Source organism: Salvelinus sp. IW2-2015, linkage group LG35, assembly GCF_002910315.2.
Source record: "Salvelinus sp. IW2-2015 linkage group LG35, ASM291031v2, whole genome shotgun sequence".
In the NCBI taxonomy this organism is placed as follows: domain Eukaryota; kingdom Metazoa; phylum Chordata; class Actinopteri; order Salmoniformes; family Salmonidae; genus Salvelinus; species Salvelinus sp. IW2-2015.
In genome coordinates, this window is record NC_036874.1 from 16,785,680 (window position 1) to 16,805,568 (window position 19,889).

Here is a 19,889-nt window from a genome sequence, read left to right on the forward strand (position 1 = left end):
TGCGCTTTCAGATGATGAATATTGTTGAAACATTTGTCACAAACACGGCATTGCCATGGTTTCTCTCGGTTTTCCTGACTTTGTATTTGGTAAAGATATGAGGACTGAGCTGCTGGGTTCTCTCCGTCTTCCTCACTTTCTATTTGGTGAAGGTATGAGGACTGACTTGGGTTCTCACTGTTTGTCTCACTTTGTATTTGGTCAAGAGGTGATGAATGAGTTGGGTTCTCTCTGCTTTCCTCACTTTGTACTTGGTGAAGATGTGATGAATGAGTTGGGTTCGGAATCGGATCATAGTTACTTTTCAAACAGGCAGGACTGAATGTGAAGTCTTTGGTACCAGACTCTAGCCATTGAAGTTGCTCTTCCCTCCGACTGGTCCGGAGTTCCTTCTGCTCCTTTTTAATCTGTGTGGCCTCTGGACCATCCTGTTCCAGACTTGGGCTCCACTCCTGCTCACAGTGCTGCTGCTCAGSGGGAAGATCCTCGTCAGAGACAGTCAGCGGCTGGGAGTCTGAGGGAGAATGGATAAAAAAATATAAAAAATATMAAATTACACGATGAAAGCAATAAATATAAGTAGTAATAAGTAGAAAACAAAGACACGCCAAGTCTGGATTCAAACCACAGCCGGGAATCGAACACCTGCCGCTCATAGCTTATGCTTCCTCCCACCCCATGCACAAGATTGTCTTTTGATTCTTACTTTGTAAAACCTACAGCATAGTGAGCAGGCCAGGCAAACCTGCATCTTTTTGGGGGTCTAACAAAACGTGTAGAATGCAGGTAGGTAGCTATAGAATTAGCTCTCGAGAATCCAAGGGGCTATGCTGGCAATGCAATTTGAGTCAGAAGGGCAAATATTGATGAGCTTCACATGAATCAGTACTAGCTATATGCAGTAATATCAAAGCAGTAGAAGCTAGCTAGCTAGTGCCCATAAGCGTTTTAAAATGTCCCAAACCTGTTTTTTGTAACCTTAGCATCCTCCGTAGACGGTTGTTCTCCTCTTTCGTTCGGGACACTTCTTCCTGGTACTCTACAATTGTCTTTTCAATTGTCCCAAATATCTCATCAGCAGCAGCTGTCAATCTTTCGTTGAGAAACAATCTCAGAAACTCTATTTTTGACATTTTAAGGAATGCTAGTCGAGTAGCTACCCCAAGTAACGTAAACAAAGCAGTGTGAGGTTCTTACATCCGGTCACGTGTTTTTCTCACGATTTTCTAAATTAAAGTCCCGTCGAGCGCTCTGAAATGGGAAAAACTGAAATAAAATATGAAAATTTGATTATTAAATTGAAATTGGATTGAGTAATAATTTATGCATCCAGAAAAATATAAGAGAAAGACAAAACTATTTAATAACTATAAATGTTTATAACTATATATGTAACATATTTTGAGAAAACCTATAATCTATTGATAGATTGGCGCAGACTGCATCTCAGTGCTAGAGGCGTCACGACAGACCCTGTATACATACTGGCTGTGTTTGGGAGTCCCATAGGGCAGCGCACAATGACCCAGCATCGTCTGGGTTAGAGTTTGGCCGGGGTAGGCCGTCACTGTAAATACGAATTTGTTCTTAATTAACTGATTTGCCTAGTTAAATAAAGGTTACAAAATATATATAATAATACATAACAGGAGATTAATGTAAGAGTGTAGATTGGTTAAATTGCCAAATCACACAGAGTTCTAAATCATTTGATACCTGCTTCCCAGTCACTACCACCAGGCTGGTCTGTGTCATAAGATTTCATTGTGTTTTCAGTTCAGTGTCTAGGTAAGTATAGCAGGCAAAGCCCCCTTCCAATGTGCGCTGCATTAATATCATGGGTTGCATGTTTCGTCAAAATACTGTTTTGGACTGATGCCCGACAGCGTTCTACGCAATGCATCGTCAATGAGCGTTGAAGATTTAATCAAAAGTGCATTACAGTGGCTTGGATATACAATGACATTCAAAGGGAGGCAAATAATTAGTAGGAAAACCTTTTGTYATCGTTTTGATGTCTCCAGATTGACTTTAGATGCAGTATAACGTTAGCTAGCTAAAATTGAGGGGAGGCCACCGGATTCTAGCTTTCTAACGTTAGCATTGCTAGCAATTTTTTTACTAAATATTTGACTACTTTAGCAATGTCATGGTTTATCACCACTTTAGGGCACCACTATCGCGCCGCCGGTAGAGGGCGGCTTGAGAACGTTCATAACAATGGCATGACGCGACCGAGTGACGGAGGTGCAATCTATGAATAGACATTGAATTTTACCATGCAAATATACAGTGCATTATAGGGAATTATAAACTGGGTGGGTCGAGCCCTGAATGCTGATTGGTATATCAGACCGTATACCACGGGTATGACAAAACATTTATTTTTACTGCTCTAATTACGTTGGTAACCAGTTTATAATAGCAATAACGCACTTCGGGGGTTTGTGATATATGGCCAATATACCACGGCTAAGGGCTGTGTCCAGGCACTCCACGTTGCGTCGCCTGCCAACATGCAGAAATGCACGCATTTTGCGTACCGACTACGCAATTATCTATCCATAAACGCTTGAACGAGAACCGAGTTAAAAGTACGCAGAAATGAATAGGGTCTGATTTTTTTTGTTGTTGTACATTTTTATGAAAAATAAATCCACTGAGTAAATCTAACATCCCAATTCTCGAGCTGCAATACACAGACATGTGCGGAGTTTGTGTCAACGGACATGGAGATTAATACATCATTATTCGACGTAGCTACCCCGTGTCTGCCCCTCCTGTTGTGATGCTGAGTTTGTCGACTGTCAGGTGTACGCAAACAAATGGACAAATCCATTTTCGACTCCGTGTGTTGTGGAAAGGTAAACACTAATTGTTTCAAGCTAACGTTAGCGAACATAAGATTGTCATTTAGTGGTCTCTAAAATGCCAGCAGTTCACTCGCATTTGCTAGTGAAAGAAATTAAATGCAAATACGAAAAATAACTGGTCGCATTTGTGCGAGTGTGATATACATTTAATTCTGCGTGCCATTAGTTGTATTTTCCACGTAACATTACGAGGATCACGCAACCTGAAAAACTGTAACTGGTAATTATGATCTAGTCAGAAAAAAACATTACAAAAGTATAATCAAAAATAAATATAAACATCTTGGTATTAAATGGAGTCTGGAGTTTAGAAGACCGTGCGATGAAGAATGAATGAGTGTCCGGTATTAGCTATAGAGGCAATGCTTCTAAAATGCCTATGCACTAGATTTGCGAGTTGAATCTCCAATTTGCCCCCATCTGGTACTCTGAAAAATTGGACAGGATTGGCAGGTCTGCGTTGTGCATGAGAACAGCCCTTAGCCGTGGTATATTGGCCATATACCACATCTCCTCGTGCATTATTGCTTAATTAGACAACGGGTGGGTCTAATCCTGAATGTTGATTGGTTAAAAGCGCATTCAGCCAGTGTCTATTCCGCAAATTACCACTGGGGCAATCTATGACGTTAAAATGCCTATTTACTCTGTTCCATCTGAGCAATCCACTGTCTCATCAGCCCAGCCAGGCAATTTATAAACTTGATCTCCACTATAAAAAGCATCTAGACTATCTCTTTTAGTCTAACATTTAGTTTTCAACAGTGGAGATTTGTATAAACCTTGCTGTCTGTCTCTCCAACATTTGCAACATTGTTTCAATGTTCAAATTCGATCTCCAGCTGTCCCATAGTAATGAACATGTTGTGAGTCGGGATGAGACAGACAGGCAGGAAACGAARCGCAGCTAGTTTCCCCTAATGAGACTGAAAAGATTTGGAATGGCTCCCCAGATTCTCAAAAAGTTCTACAGCTGCGCTATCCGAGAGCATCCTGAACAGTTGCATCACCGCCTGCTATGGCAACTGCTCGGCATCCGACCATAAGGTGCTACAGAGGGTAGTGCGTACAGCCCAGTACAWCACTGGGGCCAAGCTTCCTGCCATCCAGGACCTCTATACTAGGCAGTGTTAGAGGAAGGCCCAAAATATTGTCAAAGACTCCAGTCACCCAAGTGATATTTCTGCTACGGCAAGCAGTACCGGAGCACCAAGTCTAGGTCCAAAAGGATYCTTAACAGCTTCTACCCCCAAGTCTTAAGACTGCTGTACATTTAATCAAATGGCCACCCGGACTATTTTCATTGTCCCCCTGATGTACAAATGACCTTAATTACCTCGACTAACCGATACCCCCTGTATATAGCCTCATTATTGTTATTTTGTGTTACTTTTTACTTTACTTTATTTAGTAAATATTTTCTTAACTCTATTTTCCCAAAACTGCATTGTTGGTTAAGGGCTTGAAAGTAAGCATTTCACAGTAAGGTCTACACCTGTTGTATTCAGCGCATGTGACAAATACAATTTGATTTGATTTAGTTTGCGGTCTTTCCAGCTTCAGTTTGAAGTGATTGTGTGAGTTTTGTTGTTGGCTAGCTCCTCTGAACAACAGTGTTCTGATGAGAGAACACGTTTTCTATGCCAGGCAAAATCGTTATGGATGTACCCAAATAAATGTCACTAGAAAACAACTTAAACAAACACAAATGCAGCTACTATGCTGCTATTCTGGCTGCACTTTTTGATGTGACTGTAAGTTAGCCGTAGTTGGATAGCTAGCAAGCAAGGGATAAGAATGTTGCCAGCCAGTATGGCAATGGAACATTTAGAACGAACGACTGTATCAGGTATGAAGGTAAGACCCAGATGCAGACACGTCGAATTAACAATGGTTTAATGATCCAACGGGCAGGCAATGGACAGGTCAAGGCAGGCAGGGGTCAGTAAACCAGAGGTTGGGCAACAGTACCGGATGGCAGGCATGGTCAGGGTAGACAGAGGTCAATAATCCAGAGGGGCAAAGGTACAGGTCAGCAGGCTCAGGGGCAGGCAGGCGGGCTCAGAGTCAGGACAGGCAAGGGTCAAAACCAGAAGGGCGAGAAAAAGAGAGACTGGGAAAGCAGGAGCTGAGAACAAAAAYGTTGGTTGACAAACAAGACGAACAGGCAACAGACAAACAGAACACACGTATAAATACACAGRRGATAATGGGGAAGATGGGCAACACCTGGAGGGGGGTGGAGACAATCACAAACACAGGTGAAACAGATCAGGGTGTGACAGACTGGGTCGCGTCCATAGATACAGATGAAAAAGACTGAACGACTGGGTCACGTCTCTGGCAACCAAACCGATAGAACGAACGACCAGCCGGTTTGGGTAGCAACCCTAGATTTGTGTCGGGACTATATCTTGTGGAAGGAGGAAATAGTATGAATAAATTGATCAAAATAACGTTTTTAATTAAAATATGTAAATCATTATTTGAATATGTTGGTAACCCATTGTTTAAAAGTGATAATGCTCTCGAAGCCGGTGTTTGGAGGATATATTGGCACAGTTTGCCAGCCTTCGACTTCGTCTCGGGCCTAACAACACCCATGCCAACATATCCTCCAAACACTGGCTTTTTGGGCATTATCACTTAAATAATGCACACTAGAATGACCTTCAAGCCAATCAGAAACTATTATTCAACAATGCCATGGTTTAATATACCAATAAGGCCTGAGGGGATGTGGTATATGGCCGATTGTCCAGCACTGTGGACACATCATAATACCCATAAAACCTAGCCATTAATCCGGTAATGGTTTCAATTGTTTTTTCACCATTCATTTTTGCATCTGGGATTTTAGAACTACTTCATATAAGGTCTGTGTTTCGTGTAGGCTTAACAGTGTAATTCTCTCTCGGATAAGGTGAGTTTTATCAATATATTTGCCTCAATTTACCAAAAAATKTAAATGTAATTAGCAATAGAGAAGACCTCAGCAAGACTACAAATTCCTGCTGGAAGCTCCTGAATATCATCTCAAGCTGACACTATCAGCTACCGTTCACCAATGCGATCAGAGACCTGTGTCCAATCCATGAACTTCTTACGTCCCCATTCTCTGTCTTATCTAGCCACTGACTACACTTTAGCTAGCTAGTTAGCAGAGCGGTAGATCAAAAAATAGCCTAGATAACTGTTTGTACAGTATGTCGACTTCGGTGTCTATTTCAGACCTTATGTTATTTTTCAAGGATGAGTGGGAGCATTAAAAGGGGAGAAGACGACTATAAGTCTGCCCATGTGGAGAAGTGCAGCTATAGTGAGGGGAAACTTAGTACAAATAATACGATCCCATCAGTTTTCTATAGGCTAGGCTTACTATATTTATTCCTCAACTTTCCTAATATTAAGCACATTGCTTATCTTTACAACAGGATTATAACCTACCTGGCAGGCATGAAAATGAACCACGAGAAAAGCGTCCTCCATTCGCTATTCAAGCGCATTGATGACATGTATTTTTTCCGCTGCCTCTGTTTCGAGACAGGTGCATGATAATGGTTCATTCTGAATCAAAACAAATTTCACACATATATTATTTAGTATATGTAAAGACAGTCTGATGGGTGACAATATTAGCCTATCATTTGTGAATGATGCCCAGCATAAGGCAATAAAATTAGCCTTTTCTTTGTGACTTTTTCGAATCATAGTCGCACACCTCATGTAGCCTAGCCCAAAGGCCTATATGTTTTAATAAAGTTTGTATCACAACTAAAGTGGACAAATAACTTCTTAAAATGAAGCACATTAATCCGCTTTACAAGGGGTTTAGAGTCTAACTGACATACATACACAATGCGTGAATTTCAAGTTTGGGGAAGATAATTTTTACCATAAAAATGCACCTTTTACAATAAAAGCATTACATGCATAATCGCATTTGTGGTCACTTTTGATAATGGTGTTTTCCCGCAAATGGAACATGTATAGCCTACTGCCATGTGCGCATTGCTGCGTTGATAATGTGAAGAAATAGCCTAACAGGTTGACTACACCGCTCACGTCGAGTGTGCGAGCATTGCAAAATACATTTAGAAATCTATATTATTCAATTATTGCACCCACACTGCTCACGCGCACCAACGAGCGTCTGCGTTGCCAAGGGCTAAAATAGAAGTCAGTTCTATTTCTGACGCAGATCGCGCTGCAAGTCCTACCTCTCTCATCTCCTCATTGGTTTATAGAAGCAGGTACCTACGTGCCATCTCCTCATTGGTTATACCCACGTGGGTGACTGAAAGATGAAATAGGTCGGTGGCGGTAATGCACGTAATTTATGAAAGTTGCCAATCACAATATAAAGTCAAGAGAAGAAAAAGCCTGGAAGGAGGAGAGATGACTATAAACTATTCGGTTGACCGTTTTATGTGTGGATTAATTGGTGGAGTAGAGGACCTTGTGCATTTCAGGTAAAATAACAACTCAATGTTTATATCCCAGGACAAATTAGCTAGCAACAGCAAGCTAGCTAGCTAAATTGCCATAAATGTTTAATGCTTTTCGACCTGTCCTCAAATTAATATAATTGTTTCAGAGTTTGTTTTGATATTTTAACCTGCGTGTCGTGATCACGTTTGGTGTGGGGGGACAAAATACATTTATGCACGATGGCGCATGATGGTGCACKCGCGCAGCCGGTTTGGGTTCCGTGTAATAGTTTATCAACATTTAAAGCTAAACGTTCTGGTCTGTTGCGTCAGCCACATTGCGTAAAAACGTTTTTTTGATGCTAGCGGTTGTATTCATTTGGGATCTATCGCATCCCAGACTGTGTTTGGAATATTTATTTATCGCACAGAATAGAATAGGTCAACTTTTGTACTATGGTGGATTGTAGATTGACATAGGCTAGTGCTTCTGCTGTTCGTTAGGCCTACTCATTATGTTGGCTGACGAATGTGTGAAATTTGTTTTGAGTTAGAATGGACCATTATCATGCACCTGTCTCAAAACAGGGGCAGCGGGAAAAAATACCTATCTATGCACTTAAATAGCGAATGGAGGATGCTTTTCTCATGGTTAATTTCCATGCCAGCCAGGTAGGCTATACTCCTGTTGTAAAATAAGCAATGTGCTTAATATTAGGAAAGTTGATAAATGAATATAGTAGTCCTAGCCTATATAACGCTGATGGGAACCTCTTCTTTTTAATAGAGGCCATCACTCTGTTTTCTCGCACAATTGCATAGCCTATAGAAATGTTGCGAGACATGAGCTTATGGGCTCTCATGAAGTGTTTGATTAGATTTTCGATACATTTGCATTGATGTCAGAGTGATTACAAGGACAGTGCTGAGTACCAGGCAGTTAGCATGTTTGGTAGGCTACTAATGACCATCAGCAACATCAGAGCTTGGAGAATCCTAATTACCCTGACTAAACAGTCACGTGGAATTTGACTGCTTCATGACTCGTGACTGCCGGTGTGGCGGTAATATGGTCACCGCAACAGCCCTAGTCATACAGCCTATTTTGGTGGTTCACAATATCGGGCGTACAGATGTGGAATGCGAGTTGAGGAAGCCAGGTGCAGTCAGTGGAGGACCTGTACCCTGTTGAAGACTACATCCCTCTGTCCCGAGAGCCCACAGACGAGGATCTTCAGTGGCCAAGGAACCTTCACCGGGGCAGGATCAGAGGGACGGCATGTCTCCTTGAACCTGAGCCAGAACATCAGCTACCCTCCCTGTCACCCTGTCTGTACCGGACCTGTTAAGGATCCCCCCCTTTTTTTTTGTAAATTTCAGCTAAAATGACATACCCAAATCTAACTGCCTGTAGCTCAGGCCATGATGCAAGGATATGCATATTCTTGGTACCATTTGAAAGGAAACACTTTTTCACAGTTTGTGGAAATGTGAAAGGAATGTAGGAGAATATAACACATTAGATCTGGTAAAAGATAATACAATGAAAAAAGCAACCATTCTTTTGTATTTTTTTTTACCATCATCTTTGAAATGCAAGAGAAAGGCCATAATGTATCATTCCAGCCCAGGTGCAATTTAGATTTTGTCCACTAGGTGGCAGCAGTGTATGTGCAAAGTTTTAGACTGATCCAATGAATCATTGCATTTCTGTTTAAACTGTTGTATCAAAACTGCCCAAATGTGCCTAATTTGTTTATTAATAACTTTTCATGTTCAAAATTGTGCACTCTCCCCAAACAATAGAATGGTATTCATTCACTGTAATGGCTACTGTAAATTGGACAGTGCCGTTAGATTAACAAGAATTGAAGCTTTCTGCCAATATCAGATATGTCTATGTCCTGGGAAATGTTCTTGTTACTTACAACCTCATGCTAATCGCATTAGCCTGCGTTAGCTCAACCGTCCCGTGGAAGGGACATCCCGAAGAAGTTTAAAAAATAAGCGCACCTGGGGCATGCAGGCATCCTGGCTGGCATGGCGCTGTCAGCAGAGGAGCAGGAGGCTATACGGCAGGCAACAGTTGGACAGCGCACCAACCCCAACTGGCACACCATGAGGAGAGGGAGGTTGACGGCCAGAAATGATGGAGCAGTGGTTAGGGCCAAGCGCTTTACTCTGTTGCTGCTAAAAAAAAAAGGGTCCTCAGATCAGTCATTGGATGGGATGTTGTCTGTAAAGTGGGCTACAGATAACGAAGAGGAGGGCATCGAGGCATTCAAATGGCTACAGGGATGGATATGCAGGAGTCCGGGCTTTAGGTCACGGGGTCTGGGATCCTGGGTGCCTCAACGGAGGGTCTGGTGGGCACCACAGTAGTGGTGGAGGTCAAGTGTCCCTATGGTGCATGGGACCTTACAATTGAAGAGGGAGTGAGGGAGGGTCTTACTGGCACAAGATCCAAGGTCAGCTCCACATCACTGGAAAGGACATCTGCTTCTTCATTGTGTGGACCATCAAAGCCTCTATCACCATCCCCCATCCAGTGTGATGACCTCTGACAGACTCCTAATGCTCCTCCTGGCAGTACCAGTTTTCAGGGAAGCCAATGGCACAATATACAGTCGAATTTAAAAGGTGAACAGTTGATATTTTACATTGAAGTAGGCCTATATGTATGCTACTGTATGTATAGTAATTGCATTTTTTTTGTAGTTTGCCCTGGACAATGTTTAAGAATTTGCAGGCAGTCCATATTTAGATTGGGGGGAAAGCCAATGCAATGTTGAATTTAAACGTTCACTGACAGGTGCACAACCATTTGCCATTATTTTCTCTTTCAGAAACTGACAGTCCTTTGCCGGATACAACATTACTGCAAACGATTAAAACATTCTGCCAACACAGTAAATAGACCAGTAGCTTATGTAAAATATTTGACAGTATGGGTAGGCTACAGTAACCTATTACTGTGCGATATAGCAGGGGTTCCCAAAAGTTCACTCAGGTCACCCATCCAGCATTGGGGAACATCCTGCGCAAGCACTGTTCATGACTCAAACACCCCTCTTGTTGGTGGAGAGAACATTTAGTAGGTTTAAAGCTTAATAATCAGTAGCGATTGGCTTGTGAAGATGTAACAGCCGTCTTTAAAACCTGTTCCCAGGGTACAGCCATAGGCGGAAATCCCAGGGGGGACGGGGGGGACACGACCCCCCCATCCTGGGAAAAATATGATTTGTCCCCCCCAATCTATCACTGTAAACATAACTATGTAATTTCAATATATTAATAATACGCAATGAAAGCAGTTGTGCTGATTATAGACACTTAATAGCGCCTTTTTAAGTTTCAAAAGATTGCGACCACCCGCCCTTTGCCTCACAATGGTTTGATCCACTGCCAGTTCTTTAGCTGGCAAGGTAATAGAGGGTTCGTATCTACTGTCCGAAAGGCACATGTACGTAACTGACGTGAGGTTAATCCAGTCAATCGCGCCATAGCAATGTTTACATTTTTATGTTGGCAGGGTTCACACACTAGCTGAATTTGCAGAGCTAGCGCGCAAACTAAAGCAAACATTAAACTAGCAAGCTAGCTAGTACCTATTCCATTAATGTGGCGTCGTCAAAGATGGAATCTTTGCTATCGTCAATTTATTCCAAGATCAGCATGCAGCTTTAGTGCTTCAAAGTCCCTGTGATAAGGTTAGCTATAACTGAAGTCCAAACTGAACAGAACTACACTCTCTTATACCATTGTCTTAAATAATATTTAATGGTCTCGTTGCAAAAGCTAAATTGTCGCTAGTGAACTTTTTTACATTTATTTATTTCACCTTTTTTTTTTTAAGATTATAGCAAACACCACAGAAACGGAGTTGGTGGCTCGCTAGCTTTACAAATTCAGCTATTGTTGGAAGCCAGACAATATGAAACAAACTATATTAAAATTAGAAAAGGTTGTAGCATATGTTGTGTAAATGTGTTGTGTGTGCAGCTAGACCGGCCAGCCAGCCAGGTAGAAAAATGGCAGAAAAAAGTAAAAAGACGGACATCAGAGTATTTTTCAGTACACCAAAACGCAAAGTAAGAACTCTAGTAGCCTAATATCTCAAAGACGAGTTGATAAAATGTTCATAAGAAAGAAGTGAAATGCTAATGGAATGTTTCACAATGATGTCATTAGGCAGAGCAGGCAACAGATGGCACACAGACAGCAGAGCTGGGGACAGATAGGCAGGGACAGACTGGCAGAGACAGGGAGTCTCAGGTAAGTTTGTTTGAGTCTTTGTTTGGCAACATTATGAAAGGTTCTCAATTTTTTTTATCTTGTAAAATAGGGACATAATTGGAAAATGCCATGGATACCCCGCTCTCAACTTAAACTGATGACTAAACTAAGATTTGTTATGGCAATGGTATTGCCTGTTGTGATTAATTGTGTAGTTTTGGGGTACCGGTAGTTAGGAGTACGGCAAACACCTTATTTCTTTCTAGGAGACAGACTGAGTCTGTGAGGGTGGTGAAAGGGAAAGAGCCAGGGAGAGAGACTTCAGAGAACAATGTCACAGCCACGGCAGGACCAGGTGTCACCCTTGTTGCCAGCAGCACCAGTATAGGGACAGTGGCACAGCATTGTCCAGTTACCTCAGTGATGGCACAAAACCATATCAGCCACACCCACAATTTTTGAACCGCAAACTCTTGCCAACAGAGGTTTGACGTTTCAAGAGGCCCCAAAAGCACAGAATGAAATTCTGAACATCATGCCAATACAATCATTCGAGGCATTGCAGCTGAGATTAGGTCTCTTCCGATTTGTACAATTTTTTATTAATTGTTGATGGTATCAAGATGTCTCTGGTGCTGAAACAGGTAGAGTGTCTTTTTCATGTATGTGACCATGACCTTTGTCCCTCACGAGGAGTTTATTGGGCTATAACGGGTGTCGGAGACAAACAGGCGGGGCATTGCGAAAGTGGCAACTGAAGTGTTGTTGAGGCTCAATTTGCCCAGTGTCTGGCTGTCGTGGCAGAGTTACGATGGTGCCTCAAACATGGCAGGAAAATACACAGGTGCCAGGCAATTGTGAGAAGGCAGCAGCCATTAAGCCCTCTATGTCCATTGTGGAGCACACTGTGTAAATCTGATTACACAGGTCGGCTGCTCAGCTCCCCACTGATCCGGGATTCCCTTTCTCTTGGGTCCATCAGTTAGGTGTCCTCTATGGCCAGTCAGGAAAGTTTAAGAGCATGTTTGAATCAATTGCCACGTCCAAAGAAACACATCTGGCCCACCCGGAAACCCCTATGTCCAACAAGGTGGACTGTGCGGATACTGCTATTAGAGCTGTGGTAGGGCAGTATGAGCGGGTACTAAGCAGCCTAGAGGAGAGTAGTTTTTAGTACATGACAGTACACGACAGTACACTTACAAATTATTTATTTCATGTTATTTTATTTAAATTTGCATACTTTGTGCGACATACTGTGTCCATAGCTGCTGTTTGAAGAGTTGAGACACACTGACTGAAGGATATTTTTGTTTATTTATTTGGGTTTTTCATTGAAGTAGTTATTTTGCTTTTAGAACTGTACTTATTTTAAGCTTTTTTGTCTTGTAAAGATATTTGTAAGACTCAGGCCAGTGGCCATTTAATGACTATATAAATGTATCAGAAAAAGTCAAATAAAAATGTCAATTCAATACGGAGACTAACTTTGTGATGGTTCTCAATGGAGATTATTTTAGATGAGATCACACCATGTTCATTGTATTTATGAAAACTACACCCATACAGTGTACAGTACCATTGCTACTACTGGCCTTTCTTGATATTGCTAGTTGTAAGTACGAACTACTCTGCGATACATACTGGACTGGTAAGGAGCAATGCTATAACTATTATTAATAGTAGTATTATAATGATTTAAACATTTGAACAAGTTGGTTAAACCCTTCAGTTAACTACTGTACCTATCAATTATTCAGTTGTAGGAATTATGGTTCCTCAATATACATTTAACATATTACAACGTAGGCTATGTGTTACAGCACTACTTTTGGTGTCCCCCTCAGGAATTGCTCTTGAGAAAATGTAATGTAATTGTCCCCTCCAAGGTTGATATCAGATTTTCGCCCCTGGGTACAGCATATCTTTTCCATCGCAAAGTTTGTGCTAGCATTTATTTAAAAAAAAAATGTTGCTCTCCACTCAGGAGAAGAGAGCTTCATAATTACATCTCTTAGATTAGCGGCTGTGGTCATCCGCCATCCCACATTGATTATAATCAGTAGCGATTTTAGCATGCAAATCTTGGTGGGGCAAACTCAAAAAAAATGTAGATGCATGCCAGAAAAGCCACTACACAACACTAATTGGACTATAACGGTGACAAACGGTGCCCACAAAGCTGTCCCAACACCTTCCACTGCGGAACAGTTCATTCAGCCTTATTTACGATTTTTTTTTATTTATTAACAAATGTGGTTTGAGATGTAACTTTGGCATAAGGGGACGAGCGGATAAGAGGCAATCCGCAATTTAGATTAAGACATGAATGAGCGAGCTAGGACTGACGCAGTCAATATAACTATTTGTTCAGCACTTTTGAAATGTACAGCAACAGAATTCATAACATGGGCCGTTCTTACAGTATTCTCCCTGTACGCCAAGTCAGAACCGTAGGATTAAAAGGGGGGCATGAAACAATGAAAGCTCTTACAATATTCAATGACATTGCTCTAAAACAGGCTTAGGCAACAAAAAAAATGTAAGTATTCAGACCCTTTACGCAGTACTTTATTGAAGCACCTTTGGAAGCGATTACAGCCTCGAGTCTTCTTGGCAGTGACGATTTTAGCATGCAAATCTTGGTGGGGCAAACTCCCCCAAAATTGTTTAAAAGGGGGCATTGATAGCGCTTACAATATTCATTGACATTTCTCCAAAACAGGCTGTAGGCTACATGTGCACCAACAAGTCAGAACAGTAGGCTAAAGGAGGGGGAAGGGACCAAATTAGTCAGGTGAGGCACATGGGCTACTAACACTACATACACTTAGTATTACTTTCTTAGCTACAGTATACAGAGCTCCCTGGCATATTACATAATTTGACAGCCTCAGAGTTCAAGGTAAGGAGAGAAGAAGCCACAAGAGAAAATAGGATAGTGTTTGACCTTTTATAAACAGCTCACTTTTAGAATGCTGCAGAAGAGAAGTACATTTTATTTGAGGATATTGGTGATTTGGTGTCCATGTGAATTGCACCATTATCTACATGAACGCTCAGGAATTTGGCATCATGTTACCAAAGTACCACCACCAGATACTGTAGTCTGACTGGCGTTACACATGAGTAGGAACGCAGCCTCGTAGTAGAGTCAAGATCATGCGGTATCTCCACAGACATAAAATAAAAACAAGACACAAATAGTCTAAACCTTTTATTACAACATTTACTAGGTCCCCCCCAAGTCGGCCATGACCAAACATGGACGCCTCCCTCTTGACCGGAGAGGATCATGTGTTCTATGGGAAGGGATAAGCCACGGAACATAATTACACAAAGAGTCAGCTATAGTACAAAGACAAGTGAATCTGATTGACGTTGCTAGTTGACACTGTATACATAAAAGCTCGTAAACTTCCAAGTAAAAGGCATGGGTTGTTGTTCCATCCAGGATGGTCTTGTCAAGCGCAGTCCATTTAAACAGTAGTGTAGGCCAGTACAAAAGACACCATCTCAGTAGAACTAACACCCTTCACTGCTGTATAGTGTGAGTGTCAATCTGTCCCTTTTCTTTGAAACATTAAACCAAAAAAAGGAAACAGAGGTAAAGACATTGTCACACAAATACTTGAATAAAAAAAAGGGGAAGGGAATGGGGTTCTAAGTGCCGAGTTGAGGATGATGGTTCGTGTTTCATCTGAATGGAGTTGGCCTAAAATATGGACATGGTCTGACCACGTCAGGGTTTTTATTGCTTGGCGTTGATAATGTTAACGAACTCTGGCTTGAGTGCAGCGCCGCCAACCAGGAAACCGTCCACATCCTTCATGCCTCCCAGCTCCTTGCAGGTGCCACCTGTCACGGAACCTGARAAGAGAACAGACGGATAGGAGTGAGGAATGGATTTATGAGAGAGGGGGACAGAGTGGTGGGGGATAAAAGAGAGTCCACTGTACGCTCCTACCACTGCATGTCCCCGACTTGAATTAGCTTAGCAATGCAATGACAAAACCTATTAATCCCCACTTTGGTGGTCGTGGCATTAACAGCTTTAGTGTGTTTAAACGTGAAGCAGATGAGTGGTCTCACCTCCATAGATTATCCTGACAGAGTTGGCTACTGCCTCAGACACATTGGCCTTGACCCACTGCCTCAGTTTGTCATGAACGTCCTGGGCCTGAGAGAGAAAGATGAGAAAAGATAAGAAAAAAAGGAGATTCAAATAAAACCATGAATATGGGTTCCAAAATCCAGTAAGTTCTGACTTTAGCCTTCAATTTAGTGATGAATCTCAAATGGACAACACATTCTGCTCTAGTCTAGACTGAATATATACAGTATAAAGAGATTCAGGCTTTTAGTCACATGTTCCCCTCTGTCCCAGGTTCTTTCCATTGAGGTCATACAATAGTAATGGATGACACTAGAAGAAACACTTACCTGGGCGGGGGATGCGGTCTTGCCGGTGCCGATGGCCCACACGGGCTCATAGGCCAGAACAACCTTGGACCAGTCCTTAATGTTGTCTGCAAACAGAATGCATTCAAATTAATAAAAATGGAGAACTCAAAATGGACAAAGTGCCATCATGGACACGCTAGATATAACCAAGTTGTTAACGAAAAGGAAAACTAATTCATTACACTGAAAGTCCCAATCACGTCTGTGGCGGTCACACTATCCCTTCGCCAATAGGATGTATTCACGCAGCAGTAGTATTACTACATTCAACAATGTTAGAGTTGCTATAATGTAATACACTGTGTATATACAGTAATTCATTGCTTGCTTTCCAGATACAAAGAGGCCTTCGCAGTTTATACGATTGATATATATATATATATTATTGACATGGTTCTTGACATGTTTAACTCTTCTCCGTGCATTGTAAAGTTCAGGTCCCATTTTCAAAGATATAAAATGCAAACTGATCCTAGAGCAGCACTCTGATAATATGTGTACGCCTGAGCAGAATCTGTGGTCCTGTGTAACACTGATGATGAATCAGTGATTTCAGTGAGGGTTACAGTACCTGCGAAGTGCTTGGTCTGTGCGTTGATGACCTTCTCTGTGATGCCAGCCTCCCTCTCGTCCAGCTTCTCACCAATGCAGGCAATGACACCCAGGCCATTCTCCAGGGCGTGGGCACACTTCTGACCAATAAGCTGTCAGGACACAGTTATCCAATCAGACAGGTTGTTGTAATATTTTTCACATTTCCTCTACTTGATCAACACCTTGAGTGTTTATAAAAATAAAAAAAATGCAAAAGGAGATTAAATGATTTGTCACTGCTCCTCAAATTCTGTCACTTTAAAAAGTAAATTCACTGTTGAAAGAGACATAATCCAATACTGTCACCGGCCCTGTTTTTGCGATAGTCTTTGGAGGTGGCAGACGACTCCTCCCAAGACCACACATTCATAAACAAGAGCACTCCATCAAATAAGCCATTTACCTCATCAGTCTCTCCAAAGACCCAGCGCCTCTCAGAGTGGCCCAGGATCACCCAGTGCACGCCAACGTCCTTGATCATCGCAGGGCTGAGGAGAGAAAGAGAAGGGGAAAAGAAAGAGAAGTGAGAAAGGAGATAGTTAATCTGTAAGCCTACAATGTTTGGTTCAGTAAAGCACTAGAGTCCTGAAGAGACTAGCATGCGCAGTTACAGGGCATGTCCATTACCTGATCTCCCCGGTGAAGGCACCCCCCTTGACCTTGTAGCAGTTCTGAGCGGCCACTCCGATCTTAGGGTCCAGCTTGGACCTGGCGAACTCAAGGTAGATTGATGGGGCGCCGCAGACCACCTCTGCAAGCACAGAGAGAGAACCAACACGGTCATGCACTGACACTATTCTCAGGGTTTAAATACTTACACTGGACCAGTTTGTATTCTTAGAGGTGAATCCTAAATTCCACTTCTGTTCATTTTCACTCAGTCATGCATTGATGTCAATGTGAGACGAAGTGAAAATTCTAAGTGGAAGTAAGGATTTGCCCCTTGATGGATGCATGGATGCCCATGTTACAGTAATATTGTCAGGAAAACTTGAGGATGGTACACAGTGATATCTAGTATCAGTGAAAAAGGCTTTCCTTTGAGAGTGGTGACAACTCCATGCAGTGCCCCACTCCACTATTCACTTCAGTGTATATAGCAACAAAGCCTACCGATCAAAATTATTAGGCCTATTTGGTCCACAGTGTTGGTTATACAGTCCAATACCTGAGTCTGCAGCATTAGTACAGACTGTACAAGTGGGTTATCCCTAGTGTTGTGGAGTACAGTAAGCATACACTGACATTAGCAATGTAACTGTATCTTGGGGTTAAGTGAGTCTATATTAAACCTCCAGTCACTATTCCCTCTGTAAAGGTCATTTATCCCTGTCAAGAGTCAGTCCCCAGCTGCAAAAAGGTCCTAGTTCAACCTCCAAAAGGTCACTAGAACTCAACTCACAAAAGTCACTCACATGGTCACATTCTGCTGGGGTCGAACAGGACCTGAAGTTCAAAGGTCAACCACAGAAGAAGAAAAATCAAATACTCTGCACGTTCATTAAACGGCCCAGGGAAGAAGTGACTGAATATTGACTTCACATTTCTAGAAAGAGACACATGGGAAAAGCCTACACGAGTTTGTCATCTGCTGGCACATGCAGCGTCCTGTTTCATGCGTCAGTCAGTGTGTACTGTGTAGACGACTTGTATGGGGTGGCTCTTTCTGTGGGGTAAAGTCCGAGGGTGTACACTGAAATGTAGGCTACTACACGGACAGAACGTGTCCTTATATTTGCTGCTCCACGGAGTGTGCAATAACACCCATGAGCGTATCCTACAAAAAAAGGACAAAATGTGACTAAGTACCTTTAGCCTGTGTTCACATGCAAACAGGGCATATTGCATTTACGCGTCTGTGGCAATTTGGAATTGCACGATAGAGAATGGCGGAAACACCAACATCTCCATGGCGGATAACTCAATTATTTTAGAGATTAATAGAATTAGTATGTTGGGCATATATTAGTTCGTGTCTAACGGTAGAATGCATTTCTAAATTAAAGTATTGTGATAACCACATTTGGTCCTCCTGGTATGATATGAACAGGGATCGCGATCAGATGGATCATTATAATACATCAAAGAACAGACATTTCGCCCCTCGCTTGCGCCAGACAGTGGCTACGTGCTGTTCGGAACGTACGCCCACTGACATAAAATCCACTTAGCAAGTCATGTTCTTCTATCCTAGTTCAGTTTAAAATACTTGTTGAAATCCCCTGACAATTGCTTTCTCTGGTTGCAAATGAGTATAGTGGGCTTCAGTACCAAAATAGGCATAGGCCTATGTATTCTGCATTGGTGATTTCTGTTCGACAAATTGTCGCCATCGCACCATATTTACGTCAAAATTGGGGTCAGGGTATCCCATAATTTAAAACCCTTGTGAAAGTGGCAATGAAAGAGGGACCTACCGGAGTAGAGCTGGGTTTGCCACCCATTGATTAGTACACTGATACCAGAAAAATGACCTTCCTTATTCTTTGTTGTTTCACAATATAAGTGTGCCGTGCGATTATCATTTCAACTGGATAGGCTACACCAGGCAACCCAATGCGACAAGTTACACAATTTCAAAGATCAACTCTCAGTCTACTACACGAGTCAGACATTAAATCAGAGAAACCACATAACCACGCACCGGTGTTGGGGTCGAGCTTCGCAGAGTTCAGCGTTTTGATGAGTTCGCCAAGGCTTGCCTTGTCGCCATTCATCTTCCAGTTACCACCGACGAAGAATTTTCTGGACATATTTGCAGTTTGGGGTCGTTTTTCGGCCTTAAGACGTCGCTGGATACTTATAGAGTGGACCTACTTCGGGGAGAAGAGCAACTACTAGGGAACAACTCACTGTATTTATTATCATGGGCCACGTAACCCCACCTCTCAGTCCATTCTATTGGTTTACAGAGACACGCCCAGAAAAGCGTTATTTATGTACAATGGTAGCCTTTTATTTCAGTAGAATAAAGAGTCTAGGCTACAATTTTACAAAAAAAATTATGTTCTTCAAATTAGGCTATCTTTGTTTTTAAGAGTGAAAATAATATTTATGTCTAAGTATATGGGGATAAAATACATTGAAAACATGTAGAACAGAGGATCCACTGAAAATGTCAGGTTATCTCAAATAAATGGACATTCCTACACACGGCGAGCGGGGCCTGCTAAATCGAACGAATCCATTCTCACACAAGAAAGCTGAGAGAACTCAGCGCGTTGATTGGCTAGCATTCAATCTTGTAATTTGCATACCCAGCATGCATTTCGCGAACATTTTAACGCAATCT

General features: G+C 42.0%; 1 protein-coding gene across 1 annotated transcript; it reads right to left on the reverse strand.

Moving 5' to 3' along the window:
• Window positions 1-14,743: 14,743 nt before the first annotated feature.
• LOC111958987 (triosephosphate isomerase B) lies at window positions 14,744-19,438 on the reverse strand. Its single transcript, XM_023980377.2, has 7 exons — window positions 19,242-19,438; window positions 17,225-17,348; window positions 17,001-17,085; window positions 16,575-16,707; window positions 15,983-16,068; window positions 15,632-15,719; window positions 14,744-15,409 (listed from the first exon to the last, which is right to left on the reverse strand). Exons 1-7 carry the CDS (start codon window positions 19,348-19,350, stop codon window positions 15,291-15,293), a joined length of 744 nt encoding a protein of 247 aa, XP_023836145.1. The 5' UTR covers window positions 19,351-19,438; the 3' UTR covers window positions 14,744-15,290.
• Window positions 19,439-19,889: the final 451 nt, after the last annotated feature.